Genomic DNA, 18,326 nt, shown 5'->3' on the forward strand with positions numbered 1-18,326 from the left:
TTTATCCTACTGAGAAAGACATTCATACAAAGTAATTAAGGAACAAATAAACTGTAACAGTTAAAACACATATGTTCATGTTTTTTTTTGCTTTTTACTAGCAGCTACAGAAATGTGTGTGCTTTTTTGTGGTAACAATTGCGACATAATTTATTTTATCGTGCGTAAAAACTAAAATTGCACTTGGATGGGATTAAAAAGGAGAGTTTCTCTGTGAAATTATCCCCGCTTTGACGTGAAAAGATGTGACTCCTTTTGGAGCCTTTTCTCGGGTGTTTACCCAGCGGATTACATGAATTCTCGTGATTTTATAAAATTACCGTTTGGATTGATGTGCATGACACTTTCATTAATTACGCTCCACCAGCTATCCTCAGAGTCTGGAGGAGGTCTGCCCGCAACCTTTAGGCTCGAAGTTTAGAGTGAACACACCAGCACAAAATCTAAACTGCCAGCAGCTCCATGACGTCAGGTGAGGTTAAATACAGTTTATTCACAGGTAAAAACGTTAACAGCAAACATTCAGAACACAGACTCTGCTTTTTGTTATATTAGCAAGCTGTTGCGTTTTATGGGTCTTGATCTGCCTGCACTGTCTGATGATGTGTTTATCTACATCAGTCTGATTGGTGATGTTCAACATAAGCTGACAGGCAGAGATAAAAGAAAAGTGAGAAGGAATGAGGCGAAAACAAAATCCACTCCGCCGTCCTCCTGTGTAACTTACTGCTTTTTGTTGGGTTGTTGGAGGAGGAAGAGGAAGGGGTTGTTTGTTTGTTTTTTTAAAGCGTAAAGTCATTGATTGTCACAGCAGAGGGAAGCGCTGCCGGGGCTGCTCCAGAGCGGCTATGTGTTGCATGCCTCAGCGGGGAAAATGTCTTCGTATGCGGGTGGCAGTTCACTGGGGAGCGGGTAGGAGAAAGGGAAGCAATGATTGAGCTCCGGGTCCGTGGGCGAGTATCCCGGCAGTTCGATTGACGGGTGTCCCCCGCACTGCACTTCTGCACCTGTCTCGTCAAACACACCAAAAACACCCAGGTTGATGTAAGACACCGGCTGGAAATCCGCCGAGGAGCAGTCCCGCTCCTCGCTGAAGATGATCGCCCCGGCGCTCTGCCTCTGACACTGTCTGCTCCTAGAAAACTGCGCTGTTTTGTACCTTTTGATGATCACCAGGTTGATGAGCCCGAGGAGGCACTCCAACGTGCTGAGAACAGTGGAGATGACCAAACTCCGCTGGTAATCCCTCAGCTGCTCGCAGGCAGGGTTCAGCACCACAGAGTGGAAGCAGTAATGGGAATATTTCCTCTCCACCAGAGAAGCCGTGTCCCCGTCCACCACCGCGCCAGAGAAGGCGGTGAGGACCCCCAACAAGAAGACCACAACACCGAGGAGAAAGAAATTCCTGCAGCCGGGCTTGTCCGTGCAACACACCAGCGCGGTTCCCAGCATGACCTGCCCGATTCCCACAAGTAGCCCGGAGTAGAAAGCCCCAGCCGTGGAGCCGAGGTGGAAATGCGCTTTCACCGTAGATCCCAACGAGACGCATCTTAATCCAACGACAACTTCGCTCAGGGCGCACACGAAGAGGAGGGTGCTGGAGAGGACGGTGCACAGTCCTTTCCCACTCAACTTCATTATATTCCACCTCTGCCGCTCTCGATCCCTCTCCCCCGCTCTTCATCCTCCTGCGTCCTCTCCTCCGTCTCCTCTGGAAGCACTCTCACATCGGGACATCATCTGCCGGTGACTCCTCCGGTTCAGAGCGGGCGATCCTCGCCGCTGCGGCGTCTCTCTCGCATGCCCGCCGCTTTACAGGAATATATAAATAATTAATGACAAGAACGCATTCCTCACTGCACTTATCGATAATCCATACAGCCAATGATCGCGTTACCCAAGATCAGCTATAGCCGCCCATCTCACTCCCAAGCAAAAGTTTTTTTTATGTTGCTTTTCCTTTTTCCTCCTGACGAGAGAGCGCAGTCCGCCAAGTCTCCTGCTTGAATGCCGTGTGCGGGGTTTTGTGGCAGAGAAGGAGGCGGCTGCTACAGCCGGAGATGCTCGAGCGTCCTGTTGACCAATGACCCGCAGGCCCCAAGAACACTCCTACAGGGGCTATAAGTGTGCCTGAAGTGCCACGTAGAGACTTTACAGTGACGTTGTGTTAAATGGAAAGGCGAGTGAGCGACTTTTGGTGGGTGATCAAAACAATCGTGAGCGCGACTGGTGTTCGGGAACATGAAATGATTTCTTTTTTCTTTTTTTATACACGCACTTCAAACCCTCAGGCTCGTAGTCAGTTCAGTTCTGCAGGAGTGACTGCGAGGTGAGGAAATTTAATTTAGGCGAGCGGTAACCTGTGTTCCTGTTATTAAACTGATTTTTGGCGGAAACAAAATAATCCTCTTATTCTTAATATGAGCTAAATAAAAAACGAAAAGCCCACCAGGTCTCTGTTTCTCCTAGGACTTGTTTTTGTCAGGCAGATCTTTCCGGAAATCACAAATCATCAAGCATCAATAAGACGAGAGGAGCTGAGCGAGGCTGTGCGCTGTCCGCGGTGCTGAAACATCCAACCCTGGAGGCCAGACGGCCGCTGATTGGAGTCCACAGCATCTCTCCTCACATTTCTAATGGATCTTTAAAACTATAAACGTCTCGTATTTTAATGGTGGTTGAGACAGGCTCCAGACCTCACCATAGACAACCTTTACAGCAGTGTTGCAGGGTGGATAACTGGTTAGAGGCAGCATTTCAGTCTTAAAACAAATGTAGAAAGACATACTGTATGAGTCATCCAAAGTCCATGCTGCAATGCCCAACAGAAGCTACAGCCCACAGTGTAAAAGTAAATGTTTGAGTGTGAAGTCTAATAGAGTTCATAGTCATTATAAATAGAGCAGGCAGCTGAAAGAGACATTCTTCTAATTCATATGTTGAAAATATGTTAAGAAAATCTTTACGAGATTTATTTGTGTGTGTGTGTGTGTGTGTGTGTGTGTGTGTGTGTGCGTGTGTGATCATGAGGAGGACGTGAACCAGATTTCATGATAACGAATCCAAATATATGCTGAGTCATTTTTATTACCTAAAACCCAAAAACATTTTTGGCACTAAAGCGTGGAGATATGACACCACTGTGGTCACTAAGATTTATCATCTTTGTCATCCACGAGCAAAGTAAATATCACAACAAAATTTCATGCCAATGGCATTTGAGGCTGAAGTTTTGGGAGCAAAGTGCCTGAGTGACATTCATTTAGTGAAAACAAATTGGTGTCATTGAATCGGAGCTGGCTAATAATGAAATGTAAAAAATAAAAATCGTGAAAAAGTTCAAGGATATGCAAAATGATTCAACTGTGTGACCTGCGGTTCTTGGAGCTGAGTTGTTTCCACTTCATTTTATCTGGTTGTGAAAACTCTCAGCGGACGAGCGCGAGTTCTTGACTTAATTAACCAAATGTTTGACGAGTGCAGGTAGGAGAATTCCACCAGGGAAAGCCGTCGCCCATCCATTCATCACAATGAGCCACCTCATTGACTGTACCAGCACAGCTGCCAGCAAGTGTGAGTGTCACTCTAATTAGGTCATTACTACTTTGCATAGGTTTGCAGATAAGAAAAGATGCTGTGAATGATGAGCTGATAAGCTGCTGATTGACTGATTGATTGGCAGGCTTGCTTGCTGGCAGTGTGTTTCAGTGATGTTGACACCATCAGCAGCAACAACCTGACTGACTGGCCCAGTCACCACAGGCGTAGATACAAAACTGAAGCAATCAAGGGGCAAAAACTGGAGAATCAAAACACAGAAAACGAAGCGTCTGAGGCTCAAAGTTTCCTGGGGAGCATATAACCCACTGCTTAACGAGTCTCTCTGTCCCTTCTTATCCAGTCCATACACGAGCAATAAAAGCCACAGCTCTGAGTCCTTCCTGCTGTTAAAGCATTGTATTTGAGCCATGCTTTGTGTGGCAGCAGATTCAAACCCATTTTTCACATTTGTTGTTCCATAATGTGGGCGTTGCGAAGCCTTTTGTAACTGTGATTAAGAGCTATACAAATAAACCTGGACCAGGGCATCACAGAAAATGGCTTCACTTCACTCACAGTGTGAGCAGCCACAGGTAAGGAGCATGCACTTTAATGTGAAGTAAAACTACTGGATTCAATTGCCCGATAAAAGCGATGAGGCAGAGGTTGTTAATAGCATATGTCTTTCATCAGGGCACAAGGTGAGCCCTGCTCACCTCCATAACACAGACCATTTCCCTCATGGTCACAGACCTGGAAGACACTGTTACTGAAGGGGAAAGTGGCTCTAACCTTAATGGGTAAGATCACCTCTCACCTACATGGCAGAAAGACCTGAAATTGGCTTCATTTTAATGTAGAGGGCTGTCTGAATGTTATTACTATATGGTTTATAGGGGACACACAAAGAACTGCAGATAGATCCCCAGCATAATAATAATAATAATAAATCAGCCTTCTCCTCCAAGAGCAGATTTTCAACTTAAATCACTACAAGTCGTTCTGTGTGTGTGCGTGTGTGTGAGCATTTAGGCTCGATTGCTTCAGCTGTGCCAAGAGTCAGCTGTGAAGGGAGTGCTTCGGCATCTAAGATGCAGTTTTACAGCAGCAGTTACAACAGCCGCGACAGGTCGGCCTGTAAAATCCTGTGTTAGCCTATAAATATTAATGAATCTAAAGCAGCTGCTGCTGTTGATGGCTGGAGCTGGGAGGGACTCAAACAATGTTTCTTCTAAAGAGGAACTGACTCTGAAAAATAAATTCAATACCAAGGCTGAAAACCTGTCAGAGCTAGATCAGACAGGGGACAGGGTTTGTCAAATGGGCGGGAGCATTAGGAACAGAGAAGTGAGGCAGTCAGCTGGTGAGATTATCATAGTATTCATATCAACAGTGTATGAAATGACTGTGTGGAAGACATCGCTTGCTTTTTTTTTTGAGTAATTTTCATTTGCCAGCGTGAAGCTTCTTCTCTTATTGACTTTCTGTAGAGCTGCTGCAGCTTCATGTCGCCAGCAGAAAACCTCAGATAAACCCACTGTGGGCTTCCAGTACCCACCCGAAACAGACTGAAAACAAAAGCAGCAAATGTTACCTGATGAACAGAGCGAGAACCCAGTGTAGACAAACAGATCTGTGTGCAGACACTGGGCTCGACTCCAAATAATGATATCCCTTACAACAAGCCCAAGAAAAGAGTTCCAGCGATAAAGCTGAATACTCCTTAAATCAAATAATGTTTAGTCTATCACTAACGGAATATATGAGATTGGTGTGTGTGTGTGTGTGTGTGTGTGTGTGTGTGTGTGTGTGTGTGTGTGTGTGCGCATGAGGAAAATAGAAAGCATTTCATTTCAAATGAGCTTGGTTTTGTGTTTGTTGGCGTCACTGGAGGTCAGTTTTGAGTGGTATGTGTGTTTGTGTGTTTGTGTTTGTGCAGGGCTTTACTGTGTAAAACACAAGGTGCAGAGGTTGGATGATTATGCATAAAGCCTGAGGAGCAGCAAAGAAATGCCATTTAGCTTTTGTAGATGCCAAAACAGACGAGCAGGCGTGGCTGAAGATGAGGTCCAAATGATTCCATCAAAGTGGAAGTTTGAACTTATTTATCCCTTTCCTTCTGTTTCCTGCTTGATTTTTATGAACTTTATATCAGGATTAGAGGCTCCACAGGATAGCATCTAACAAGCATAATATCCCTGGTTTGATCATAGGTAGGGGACAGGTAGGGCATCTGGTGTAATAAAAAAAACAAACCCTGCCATATCAAATATATGGAGCTAGCTGCTGTAGTGCAGTTTCGAGGTTGAGCTACTGCCCCCTTGTGGCCAGAAATGACAACAAAGCAGCTTTAAGTGAGAGTTGTGGGCACTTTTGGCACTTTATGGAAAATAACATCTCACTGAAATAATGAGTCTCTAAGGTACTTCCTGACTTATTGACCTTGGTTAAGAGTACCATTACCCTTAAAGTTGCACTTGGATTGTTTTATTCCGAGGAGAATCTCAGTCTTTGGGAAACTTCAAGCATATTTTATTAACAATAAAGTCAGAAATGAATGTGTGAAAAGTAACCACCAGCATCACCACTATTCCTTCTGATGTTCCCGATGTTAATAGCACCATTGTTATAATTTAATCTGAATCAAAAGTCAATTTAACTTCAAACCTTTCCCCTGGTCATTTAATTTAGCGCTGCTTCATCTAATTATACCCTTCACTGCACAACTGCATATATATTTAGTTTCCTCTGACTTTTAATCAAAGAACTGCAAAGTAGATTTTTCTTTGAGTTAAGGTACCAAGAAACATTTTCACTTTTCAAGCCAGGAAATACACAGGCTTAAATCACGAATGCGTGTTGTGCTAAAATGTGTAAACAAATGAAAAATAACGAGGTAAATTATAAATAATTCAAGCACTGACTGGCTGGACTGGAGGGAGCACACACTGAAACCTGTTAACACTGTAAGTATAATTCTTCCCCATTTAGCATCATCGCTGAAATTGTTGTGCTGAACCTTAAAGAAGATTTATAGTGGTATTTATGTTAATGGAAATCCATACAGATGATGGCGATGGTAACGATGATGATCAGATTACATTAGTGAGATTCATTAGTGAGGAGGAGGAGGTGAAGGTAAGAGGCAATGTAATGATGAGGGTTGCATGTGAGGGTAAAGCACAGTCTACGTAGGAGTTTATTTCAGGCATCCAAAGAATACAAATAAAGTCCTGCTCAAGATGATAGCATCGTCCAAATGCAAGTGAAAACACTGCTCCACAATGGAGTGTATTTGCAAAATTATGCTGCAGATCACTTTGATATTGTTATGTTTGCACAAAGCATCTTTGTCGTTGATCATTTTAAAATATTCAAAATCCTCCTACTCGGTTTCTTTCACAGAACAAATGAGGGTCTTTCCGCTCGTTCTTTTCAAAACCGTTGTAGCCAGAGGTAGTAAATGTTTTTCATTACCAGATAAATTGAGTGCAGAAGTGTCACCAAATAATAAAACTGTGTGGAATCATTTAACATGATGCAACAGAGGACTTAGGAGAAGCTACACCCAATCCGGGGTTTTCCTTCTGTCTTGTAGTCCACATCTTTATATAAGGAAACTGCATCAGACATTTAAGAGACTTTAAATGTGAGGCTGTTAGAGAACAGAGATGCAGGTGGAAGGAATTACTGCACCAGCACCACGCAGGCAGAGCGTATAGAAAAGGGGCAGACAGCTGACCATAGGCTTTCTCCCGAGACTGCAAGATGCTCAAGAGACAACGCTCGTAGCCGGCCTTTGTGACTTCAGAAGGATTCTTCAAATGTGACCCGATTAAAAATGTGTTTTTCTATGCACTTCCTCACTTTGATGTTCGAGCTGCTTTTACGCCACCAGCTGAAGATGAGTCCAGTTTTGTGGTCCAGGATTTCTGGATTAGGAAGGATTAGATGTAGATGTAACATCATTTTTAGCGTTAGACACACATTACTGTTCGTAACTGAATAAAGAAATGACAGTCAGGTTTACAGCAGCAAATTTAGCATTTTTGGAAGGCTGAGAGCTTCAAGGGTGTAGTGAGGAAAAACAGTTTTATAGTGCTGTAAAGGAGACTAACACTACACAACATTGGTTTTAATTCAGTGGCCACTTTACAGATGTTTTCGTTTCCTCACAGTGCAAGTTAATTGCAAGATATGTTCTTTAATTGCATATATAATGGTAGATAAGTCTACTTGGTGGTGTGAGCATCAGTTAATTTAGAGGAGAATCACTCCAGTCAAAAGAAGATTTTTTTCTACTTAATTTAATCTATATTTGGCAGCTTGGTGCTGTTCTGAGAGCAGCACAGCGCTGAGCAGGCATGAATAAAAACACATACAGTTAAATCCACAGGATCATCATTGGACAGCGATACATTATGTTGTCATTGTGCTTCTGTGCCCCACCACAGTGGTTTTAAATCTAACAATCAATATGTGATTGAAGTGCAGACCTTGAGCTTGAATTCAAGGAGCTTAATAAAAGTGCTCTATTAACTGTTTGAGAATTAGAGACATTTTTATACATAGTGCATCATTTTCAGAGGCTCAAACAACTGGACGATAGACCGAGGAGTGGTTTCATGGGGAGCTGAGGATTGTTGTTTTCATAGTAATGTCAGCTTTAGACATCCACTGATTGCAACTAATGTTCATCCAGTTATTAAAAACATCCTTATACTTACAATTACATTAGTTTGTCCAATTAGTTTTGTGCATCTGAAAATGCAACACAATTTATGAAAATGCCTGCAATTAGAGTCTGACTGATAAATGATTTTTAAGACTGAGACGGACATTTGGTGACTTAAATAACCAACACGTTGGTAGGATGTAACCTGAGCTATCAGTTGCTATGGCGAGACATCAGCTGATCTACCAGGACTGGTGGAGCTTGACTTCATGCTCAGTTTATCAGTTCATGTATGTCACTACAAATATTCCCATCTTTCCATTTTTCTACTTTTTACACATTTACTTAATTCATTCATTGACTTTCATTGATTTTCTCTACAGTCTTTTCTTTTTTTAACTTTCCAGACTTTATTTTCAGATGTTCACGCTGCAGGGAAAAATGATTACACATTCCACTTGTGTCTTCCAGAAGTGATAAAACAGTGACAGAAATGTCACGAGTCACAGTCTTTGTCACACTTGCGGGCTCCTTTCATCTGAGACTCTACTGTCTGGTTCCTGTTTTGTATTACATTGTAACAATACAACATTCATGTGCACATGCAAGGAAAAAGAAAAATCCTACATGTGCTTAATATCAGTTGTCTGATGTTTTGATGTAAAACCAACACGTGGCTGGTGCCTTGATGAACAGAGAGGCTGCAGAATCCCACACAGGATTAGCCGCCTTTCCTTTTCCGCTAAAAGAAGCAGATGTCTCAGAACCAATCTGGACCTCGTCCAGGACTCTACATGGATACAGCGGTCTCCTGTTAATCCACTGTCTGTGCTTGCATTTTTTAAAAAGTAGACAGTGGCTCCACAAGCCTTTACCACAACTGCTGTTATGGACATAGCATATGGACACCGAAACAGAAAGCAAATGTTTGGCTGCAGGCCTTCTGTCTGCTTCACCTGTATTTAACAGTGTGCAGTTTGTTTGGACTTGTGCTGGGTTTAATTAGTATTTTAATTACACACTGCCTGGAACCCCTGCTTGTTTTTTGTTCTGGGTTTAACCACTAGGGAGCACTCTCATTCAACAATGCTGGAAGTGATGCAGCAGGTACCTGATCTGTTTTGCTTAATAAGTTGAAACAATGTGGCTAATATGCATACTCAGCTGCCGGGATTGTCTGTTGCCTGGTTTAACCTGGCAGCTCTTTTACTGTCCTGCAGATTGGCCCAAAGTTAGAAAGACTCATTTTTTTGTTAAGCAAAAAAAGTGGAAACTGTAAGCCTGTTCTTCACCTATTGCAAGCACCTTTCATTTCATTGCACTTTAAACTTCGTGGGTGTATTGCCAGGGACCCGAGTAAGTGCGGTGCCAAGTTTGAGGTAGTTTAAATGAGTGGTTGTCACATTTTGGATGAAAGTTGTTTTCTACTACCAGAATTTCCCCAAAGAGTTCCTGCTTCATTCTGTGTGTAGAGGAAGGAGCAAACATACACACAGAGGTCTGTTTGCTTGGCTATTGCTGTGAGGGCATGCATCCCCAACGTTTTATTAAAAGCTTTAACCCTAAAATCAGGTCTTAACCCTCAGAGACGCTTTTGAAGGGTGTAAAAAAAGGGCCGGCCAAACAACTGTATCTGTTTGAACATTTCATCTAAAACTACTCTCTTTATTTAGTATAGACATATCGCATTTTGTTTATTTTTTAATATGATGTAGTCATTGCCCTTAATTTCCTGTTACAAATTACTTACAGATTAAACATATATACGGTACTGTCCAAAAGTCTCGAGCCATCCTCATTTCTTTGTTTTGCTATGAAAATGGGGAGAAGGTGCTAACAGTTTATTGAAACACATGAAATACAGTATCTAAGGCAAAAACAGAGTTTATACAGTTCCAATAAGTGTGAAAGTCAATATTTAGTTTGACCACCTTTATTCTTCAACCTAACATGAACTCCTAGCTAAGCTCTCCTGTATTTACCTTGAGTAGTCTTCAGGAACAGTTCTCCAGGCTTCCTGAAGGACATTCAGAGCTCTTCTTTGGATGTTGGCTGCTTTTTTGTTCTGTGCTGTAAAGATGATCCCACACTGCTTCAGTAATGTTGAGGTCCGGACGCTGAGGAGGCAAATCCATGACTGACTGTTCCAATGTGTGCTTTTCTATCCAGGTATGTTTTTACTGCATTGTCAGTGTGTTTGGAATCATTGTCATGCTGAAGAATGAAGCTGCTGCCAGCCACATACTTTACAGATGGTACTTTTACTATGTTTATAAATCCATCAACTTGGATGAGATCCCCAACACGACTGGCAGAAATGCAGCTGCGAGTAAAAAGTGCCTAAAGATACAATATAAATGTTTTTTTGCCAACTTGTCTGTTCTGTATAGACATCATCCCCTTGCATTAGGTGCTTTTTTTTGTGCTTGAATGGTTCACAGGTCAGTGGAAAATAAAATACCGTAATATTCTCTGAAAATAGTTGAAACTACTTCAAACAATAGGTCTGGGTCCCTGGGAGGAACACAAAGAAAAGAATGGTGACTCAAACTTTTGCAAAGCACTGTAGTTCTTTTTGATTTTTTAAAATCTGACAGTTCTGCACAGCCACATTTTCAAGGCACAATCTCATCCACACGCACACGTTAATGATCCTGATTGCCTGAACGCGACATGCTTAGCAATCACCTATAAATTGTAGCAATAACAGTAACCTGGGTTACACTCTCTTTGAATGGGCACCGACTGCACTCGTTTGCCAAGTGCTGATGACGTGACTGTGCTGATCACAGGGTTCACCACACTACGCAAGCAGCGCTGCTCTAATGTCAACGATGCACAGAAGCTGTAATTACGCACAGCTGGAACACTGGCTGCTCGGTCAGAGACTGTAAGGGGACAGATTGTGTTGTAGTGTCAGCAGAAGTAGAAACAGCTGCATCTAGTGGAGTAAATCCATTTCCTCGCTCCAAGGGAGGTCAGGACATGAGGCTGCGAGTGTCAATACACAGGCTGCAAAGTTCAGAGGACCAAACAGGAAAAAAAAATCAAACTAAAAAGTGTCTCATTTAAAGGGAGCAGCATAGATTTGAAAATAAGCAGCAGCACATGACTGCTTTTAATCTCAACTTGCCTCATTCCCACCAAAAAAAACAAAAACAAAAAAAGACAACACAACATGTCACTGCTGTTATTCCAAACTTATATTTCTCATCTTTCCTTGAAACACAAGCAGATGAATTCCCCATTCAAACCAAATATTTTCCTTTATATTTATGTGAGAAATGGGTTTTGTAACCAAAGGTCCAAATGAAGTCTTACTTTGAAGTCAGCTCACTAACGCGTCAGTTCCATGAATTAAAAATAACAAAAAGCTGTAAAACAACGTAAATGTCACACTCACAGGGGTGCAGCTGAATCCATGACAACATACAAACACATATTCAAGTTGAAACAAAGAAGAAGAACAGCCAGTTAATAAATCTAAATCTGGCTAAAAGACTCACTTCCAGGTGTGAGACAAAACTTAACTCCCTCATTTTTTAAAGACTTTCTGATGTAGCTGTCACGTGTATTTCAGACTCTAGGTGACCTTATGTCTGTGGTTATTTCTCAAACCTTGTTCAGCAATATAAATTATAGCCATTTAAAGTAATATCAAGCTCCAGGAGTTGATTCTGCGGACAGCAGGGCAGCGATGAAGCAGGGCAGGGAGTGGAAATGGTGCGAGTCCCCAGGAGACCTAGCTAGCCTCCTGCGACTGTGATGCTGAGATGGATGGCTCAGGATTTTCTGCCATGGGCTCATCAGAGAGAGTACCGTTTCCATATTTGTTCCTTAAAGAACGTCCCAAAAACTCCCAGTACTCTTTACGGATGGTGTCCTTCTCCTGTGCCAGTAGTTGACAAATCTTCAAAGGAAGACAACAAAGCACAACAACATTGTTTCAGATCTCGAGTTTGACAAGAACAACATTGGGTGCAAACTTTTATTTCTAAGTATGCCTAAGGACTTACTTCTAGAGCCTTTCTTAAAGTTTCCTTTTGCTCCTCCTCTTCTACCTTTTCTTTTTGGGCGATGTTCTCTAAGGCATCCTCATAGCAATCAAACAGAAATGCTAGAAGGTAAGGTGAACAATGTGTCTCCTTTAGCTCCAGCACCCTCTCCAGCAGACCTGGCTGAGATGACAGACCTCGGTCTTGCAGCATCCTTGGGGGGAAAAAAAAGAAGGAAATAAGAGAGGATACTGGCAGTGAGCTTTTCCATTTTTAATAACCGTTTCTCAAGCTCCCTGTAGCGTGCTATATATTGAATGTCTGCTGATGGCACAGTGAAATATTCTCGTGGGAAAATGTCAGCATGTTTGGGCCTTACAGGTAAACACACATAGGATCATTTACACTGTGATTTGCATCTTACCCTTTCAAATAATTCCATGCACTTTCATTATGGGGAGCCTTCCTGATCTGGTTCAGGCAATATCTGACACAAAGGGAAGAACAGCAGAAAAATGAATGCAGCTGCACAACTGAAGCAGGAACAACGCTGAGGGTACAGAAACATGTATGTATTCATGTATGTATTCATATTGCACACAGAGAGAGAGAGAGAGAGAGAGCAGGAGAGAGAGAGAGAGAGAGAGAGAGAGAGAGAGAGAGAGAGAGAGAGAGAGAGCAGGAGAGAGAGAGACAGAGAGAGAGAGCGAGACTTCCAAAAAGTGGACTTAAGTATTTGGATTTTCTGATATTTGCTTCCGTTTTAAGTTGTCAGAAGTGATTTTAATGACTAAATCTTGAGTTTTTGACGTTCCTATAGCACACTATATTGTATATTTCTTGAGATGGCACACTAAAACATCCCAGTCATTCTTACAACAGCAGAGGTTTTGGCAGTTTCCTGGTCTGGAGCGGTGGATATCCCAGCAAGGTCAGACCTTGCAATGCTCAAAGAAATTCCAAAAACACCCAAGTGCAAAAAACATGTTAAAGTTCCTGAGAGTAAAACCAAAACAAACACCTCATGCTAACTGTGAAGAAAAGTGGTGGAGGGCTGGGGATTTGGGCTTTTTTTTATAGCCACAGGACCCAGGAACCTTGCACTTATTGAGTGGACTATAAACTCCTCTGTATAGCAAAGTATTCTAGAGTCAAATATGAGGCTGTTTGCCAAAGTTTGGCTGATATTGTGTCAAACAACAGGACAGTGATCCCAAGCACAGAAGCCAATCTACAACCGAATGGCTGAAAAAGAAAAGAATTAAGGCGGTGCAATGCTCCAGTCACAGTAAAGAAGAGTGGGCCAAAATTAATTCACAACAATGTGAGAGACTGATAAATTCAAACAGAAAACAACTGCTTCAAGTTATTTTTGCTAAAGTTGGTTCTACAAGACATCAAGGGGTGAACTTTTCAGAGGAGCGAACAGAGACGTGTTAGCGCTTTTTTACACGACTGTAGATTTTAGCTAGAATATTAAGCACAATGTCAAACCGAGTTGTTCCGTCTTTGTTCCATTATGTTTACAGTTTAGTTGCTCAGGGCTGTATTTACCTTGATGTTAGAACAGCAGAGCTCTTACACTGAAGCAGATTATTGACTATCTCTAGTACAGACTGAGTTTCAAACTGTTTTGCTGTTGGTCATTCATGAGCAGGTTACTCTCTATTGAATTTGTGCAATACAAGAGTGATAAACACTGATTGTATTTAAATATTACAAATTGCTCCATTTTATTTGAGAGGGGATCATTATCTTACTCCTGCCTGTCTAAACTAATGAATAAACAGTGCTACACTGCTGTTGTGTAATTACACAAAAATTAAACAAGAGACTATGAAACCAAGACATATTAAAGAAAATATATAGATCGAGTGAAGTAGTTAAAGGCAATCAGTTAGATTATTTTTGGAGGGGTCAGCCAAGTATAGGAGCTAGCCACACGACATTTTCAAGGCTAGAAAACATATTTATGCTCCGGTAAAAATTGAAAATCAACTTTACAACCACTCTAACATGCACTGGTACCCTTAATTTTGTCTGATAAGTCAATGGAGGAAACCTCTGAAAGTGCATTTTGGGTAAACTTGTCACCATGTGGAATGGGTGAATGATCAAAACAAACTGTAGGATAATAAAAGTCTAATTTTTATCCATGTTTTAGATCTTCTAGCTCTGCTTATTTTTGTGTCAAAATACAAATTCTAACACAATCATATTTTAACACACATCAGTGTAGGTTGCGGTCATGAACTGGAGAAACAATACTGGGGTTTACATGTTATAAATACTTGTCACACCGATCAAACACTTTTAGCGCCTCAGTTCTTACTTCAGAATTCACGTATGAAGGTAAAAAAATTTAAGCCTCCACTAAATATACTAACATTACTGAACCTAATGGGGTCAGCTGTGAGGCACTGGATGATTTTTAATATAATAAACCTAATATTTCCTCACCAATTAAACATTACAATTAATTAAACAACACTAGAAAAAGCAAGAAAAAAAAGCACCTACTGAATCTCTCTCTCCACTACAGCTGGATCTGAAAAGCCTGTAGTGTGAGAAATCACAAAATGCCTCTGGTTCCATGCAGAGTTGTTCCTCACATCTTCCTCCAACAGATTCTCCACAAACTCCAGCTCGTTGTCCCACAGTTTGTACTCCTGGGGTACAAAGAAAGCTAAGCTGGCATCCAACACGTTTATGCGGTTACATAGTGCAGCGTTTGTGTCGTGCATTGCCTCGCATTGCATGATACAAATACTGACCACAGAGGGACTTGAACTACACACAAACAGCCAACCAAATTAATCAGTGAAGGAGTCAGTCTGGCAGAGAGCGTCGCTGTGGGAGGAGAACTGGATCTCGTTCCTCAGCTTTGGAGCCAAACTCTGCCGAGAGCAACACCTACCTGGATGACCCACTGTCTGTGCTGCCAAGCGTGGTAGTTCTTTGCATCTTGGCTGAGAATGTCTGCGATGAACTGGAGTTCCTCTGAGGGGTCATTCAACCACTCGACCACCATACGTCTGTGATGCCTGGAGCAGAAGGAGGAGTTTGGAAAGCCGTCCTTATCTTCCAACTTTTTCATTAAACTTGAGTCGTTTTAGGAATGTTCCACTCCCACTCTCCTCTCTATGTGCTCTGGATAAATTCACATACTGCACTTACCAGACTTGATAGTTTTTGGGTTGCTCTTCAATAATGTTAGTAATGTACTTCATCTCCTCCTTTAGGTCCTTCGACAGGGCTTGCAGGAGTACTCGCCTGTAGTGCCTGGACAGTACCACAGCATAGGTTAGATTACATTTTCACAGAAGACACTCATTTCTAAACAAAACAAACACATTTTATACTCTGATGCTGTTTTAAAATTGTGACTGGCCTGAGGCACTGTACCTATAAACAGTACTACTTAACTATGAATGTCATCTCCTTTGCTCTTTTTTCCATTATGTGTAAATGCTACAACATCAAAAGATCAGCACTGCTTTTCCATACTGCCCAACAGGCAAAATGCTCACCAGACAGTGTAATTTGCAGCATTTAGGTCAATGGCATCTGCAGTCAGAGCGAAAGCCCGCTCAGTTTTTTCATCATTCTTTAGGAGGGCACGGAAATAGTTGTAGACATCTGAGACTGTTGGAAGAAAGACGTGAACATTAGATATGAAATCCTTCTGCAATCATATTTCATCTGAAATAGTTTGGATTTTAACAGACAAGTGGCATATTAAAGGAAAAAACAACATAATGTGCCTAAAGGAGGGAAAGTACAGCAAGGAAGCCAAGTGCCACCAGTACGGCAATGATTCTCCAAGTGTTTGGAAATCTACTGGAGGCATAGAACACCATTATTCCAAAGAAAACCAACCAAACAAAAAAAACCTACTTTGGTATTTTTCCAGATTAGGATGAGGGTACTGGCAGTCAAAAATGTCCCAAACAGCAAATGATATTTGCTGTCATTGTCAAATGTCATTTTCATAATCATAAAACCTTTCAGTGATCACTTGAGCCCCATCGTATGGTTTCATGACAGGATGAAGATGACTACTTAGACGTATAATATCTTGCAGTGACCTTTCCCTCTACCCACTTCCTTGCTGTCTTGCAATTCCCCATGAGCCTTCCATGGTTCACTAACAATCTTACACTTTTCCGAGTAGGCGATCTTCACTACAGGATTTGGTCCATCATCCTGTGGAACAGGCTCCAGGTCAGCCCACTCCTTTCTGTCTCTGAAACACAAAAACATGGAGGTGGATTAACTGTCAGTACAGCCTGATAGTAGCTAATGTATTTAGTTACACAGGGCCAAGATCTATCTAGAAACAAATATATTGTAGATAATCACCAGCCCAGTCACCAGTTTTTGGTCCACAAATAAGGCTTTAAGAACCATTAAACTTACCACTACCACGTCTGCTGTCACTAAATTCTCCCATAAATTCAATTCAGGCTTCTGTGAGTATTATATCTCTTGATATAATGTCTCTGACTGAGCTAACTACTTTGGGGGGAATGTGTGCACCGTTTTTTTGATCAACCAATGCATTTATCAGCCATTTCTGACCGCCATATAAACAAGGAGGTCGCGATAACTGTTTAACTTTATACTGAAATCATTAAGACAAGCTGTGACGTTAGGACGCCAAATTAACCTGGGTACTATTCTTTCTGAAGGTATTGGCTAGAATAAACGTACAGAGCTGAACCTTCTACTAGAAAGAGGGCTGTTAGCGCAACTCCTCCGGCTTTCCATCACAAAGACGATAATTATAGTGCACTTTTGACAGCCGCTAACAAAACTCGTATTAAACTATAAGTTATCAAACATTACCGCGTTATAACAAACACGAGCTACAGAGTAGTTACTAAGTACCGGTAGAGGAGCGACCAAAGCTAAGTTAGCCACCCAAAGAGAAAGTGATAACTAGACACTACCTGTAAAATATGTATCGAGTCGGGTCAACAGCAAATTCATCCTCGATGTGCTCCTCGACCTCTACATCAAACTCTTTGTCTTCGTTAACTTGTACAGATTCAACTGTTTCGTCAATGTCCGACATTGCTAACTAGCTAGCTTAATCGCAGTCGTGCTCCGTTGAGAAAGAAAACGTCATATCCGGTGTAGCGGAAAAAGTTGCCTTTAAGTGCTGCTGGGAAATGGAGATTTTCTATCCTTAATTATCACCTAATAATAATAGACAGCCACACGGTCCATAAGATATGTACAAGTTTCAGTCAGGTTCTTGCGTAATTTGCCGTACCTCAGTATTTTCTCCCTGTTTCCCTTGCTTTAAGAAAGGTTCTTGACAGACACCCTTCCACTGAGATGTTTCTTGAATGTCTAACTTTCAGATACTGTTCATCTGCGCTGCTGATATGTTTTTAGGCCTGCCCCTTTTTTTATTCCCCACTTCTCCAGTTTATGGAGATAAGTTTATGCAAATGATTTTAAAAAATACCACGCTGTCTTTCAAACGGTGTTATTTATTTTTCAGTAGCTTCAACTAAAGAAACTGAAACAAATGTTACTTTGTAAAAGGCTGCTAGTAACAAAGTGCCTAAAGATCTAAGTATTGTTTTTTTTGCCACCCGTGTAGACAAAACACTGGTTCATTCCTTGAGTTAGGTGCCTCGTTATGTATGAATGATTCATAGGTCAGTGGTTTTTCTGCCTTTTCAGTTATCAAATCCCACAGTGACTGTTCCAGCTGGTCTTCATGTCACACAGTTTAGTCTCAGTTTATGGATGTTTGTTTTCAACCTGTTACAACTCATCTGACTTTTAAATTTCTGATGGAGTTGTAACTGTGTGTGTTCATCAGTTAAAAGTGTGAAATGTTCACATTAATTAAAATACACCATCCACTAGTTTCTAGATTCCTGCTGTGTCTATAGGACTGCCAAGGTTCATTATGTTCTGGCTCCCTCTTATGGCAGGATTTGGTTGACATATATTTGGAGAATAGAAAAAACAAAACTATTAAAATACAAATGTCATGAAACTGGAAGTCAAATTTCACTTTACTTGCCAAAACCTGGGGCCTCTTAATCACATACCAAACTCTTGACAACACATGGATGTGAAATCATTTCATTAAA

The 18,326-nt window shown here is 41.5% G+C and overlaps 2 protein-coding genes across 2 annotated transcripts; both read right to left on the minus strand.

The window, feature by feature from the left end:
* Positions 1-473: 473 nt before the first annotated feature.
* On the minus strand, positions 474-2,710 carry tmem271 (transmembrane protein 271). The gene is made up of 2 exons (XM_084940399.1): positions 1,898-2,710; positions 474-1,810 (listed from the first exon to the last, which is right to left on the minus strand). The coding sequence occupies exon 2, from the start codon at positions 1,636-1,638 to the stop codon at positions 847-849; it is 792 nt and encodes a 263-aa protein (XP_084796525.1). The 5' UTR covers positions 1,639-1,810; positions 1,898-2,710; the 3' UTR covers positions 474-846.
* Positions 2,711-11,400: 8,690 nt separating this feature from the next.
* Positions 11,401-17,356, minus strand: fnta (farnesyltransferase, CAAX box, subunit alpha). The gene is made up of 9 exons (XM_084940412.1): positions 17,163-17,356; positions 16,371-16,456; positions 15,741-15,855; positions 15,388-15,492; positions 15,128-15,254; positions 14,731-14,879; positions 12,635-12,697; positions 12,232-12,424; positions 11,401-12,125 (listed from the first exon to the last, which is right to left on the minus strand). Exons 1-9 carry the CDS (start codon positions 17,285-17,287, stop codon positions 11,958-11,960), a joined length of 1,131 nt encoding a protein of 376 aa, XP_084796538.1. The 5' UTR covers positions 17,288-17,356; the 3' UTR covers positions 11,401-11,957.
* Positions 17,357-18,326: the final 970 nt, after the last annotated feature.

This window comes from Perissodus microlepis, chromosome 2 (assembly GCF_051167445.1).
Source record: "Perissodus microlepis isolate ML-2025 ecotype Zambia chromosome 2, ASM5116744v1, whole genome shotgun sequence".
Classification (NCBI taxonomy): Eukaryota; Metazoa; Chordata; class Actinopteri; order Cichliformes; family Cichlidae; genus Perissodus; species Perissodus microlepis.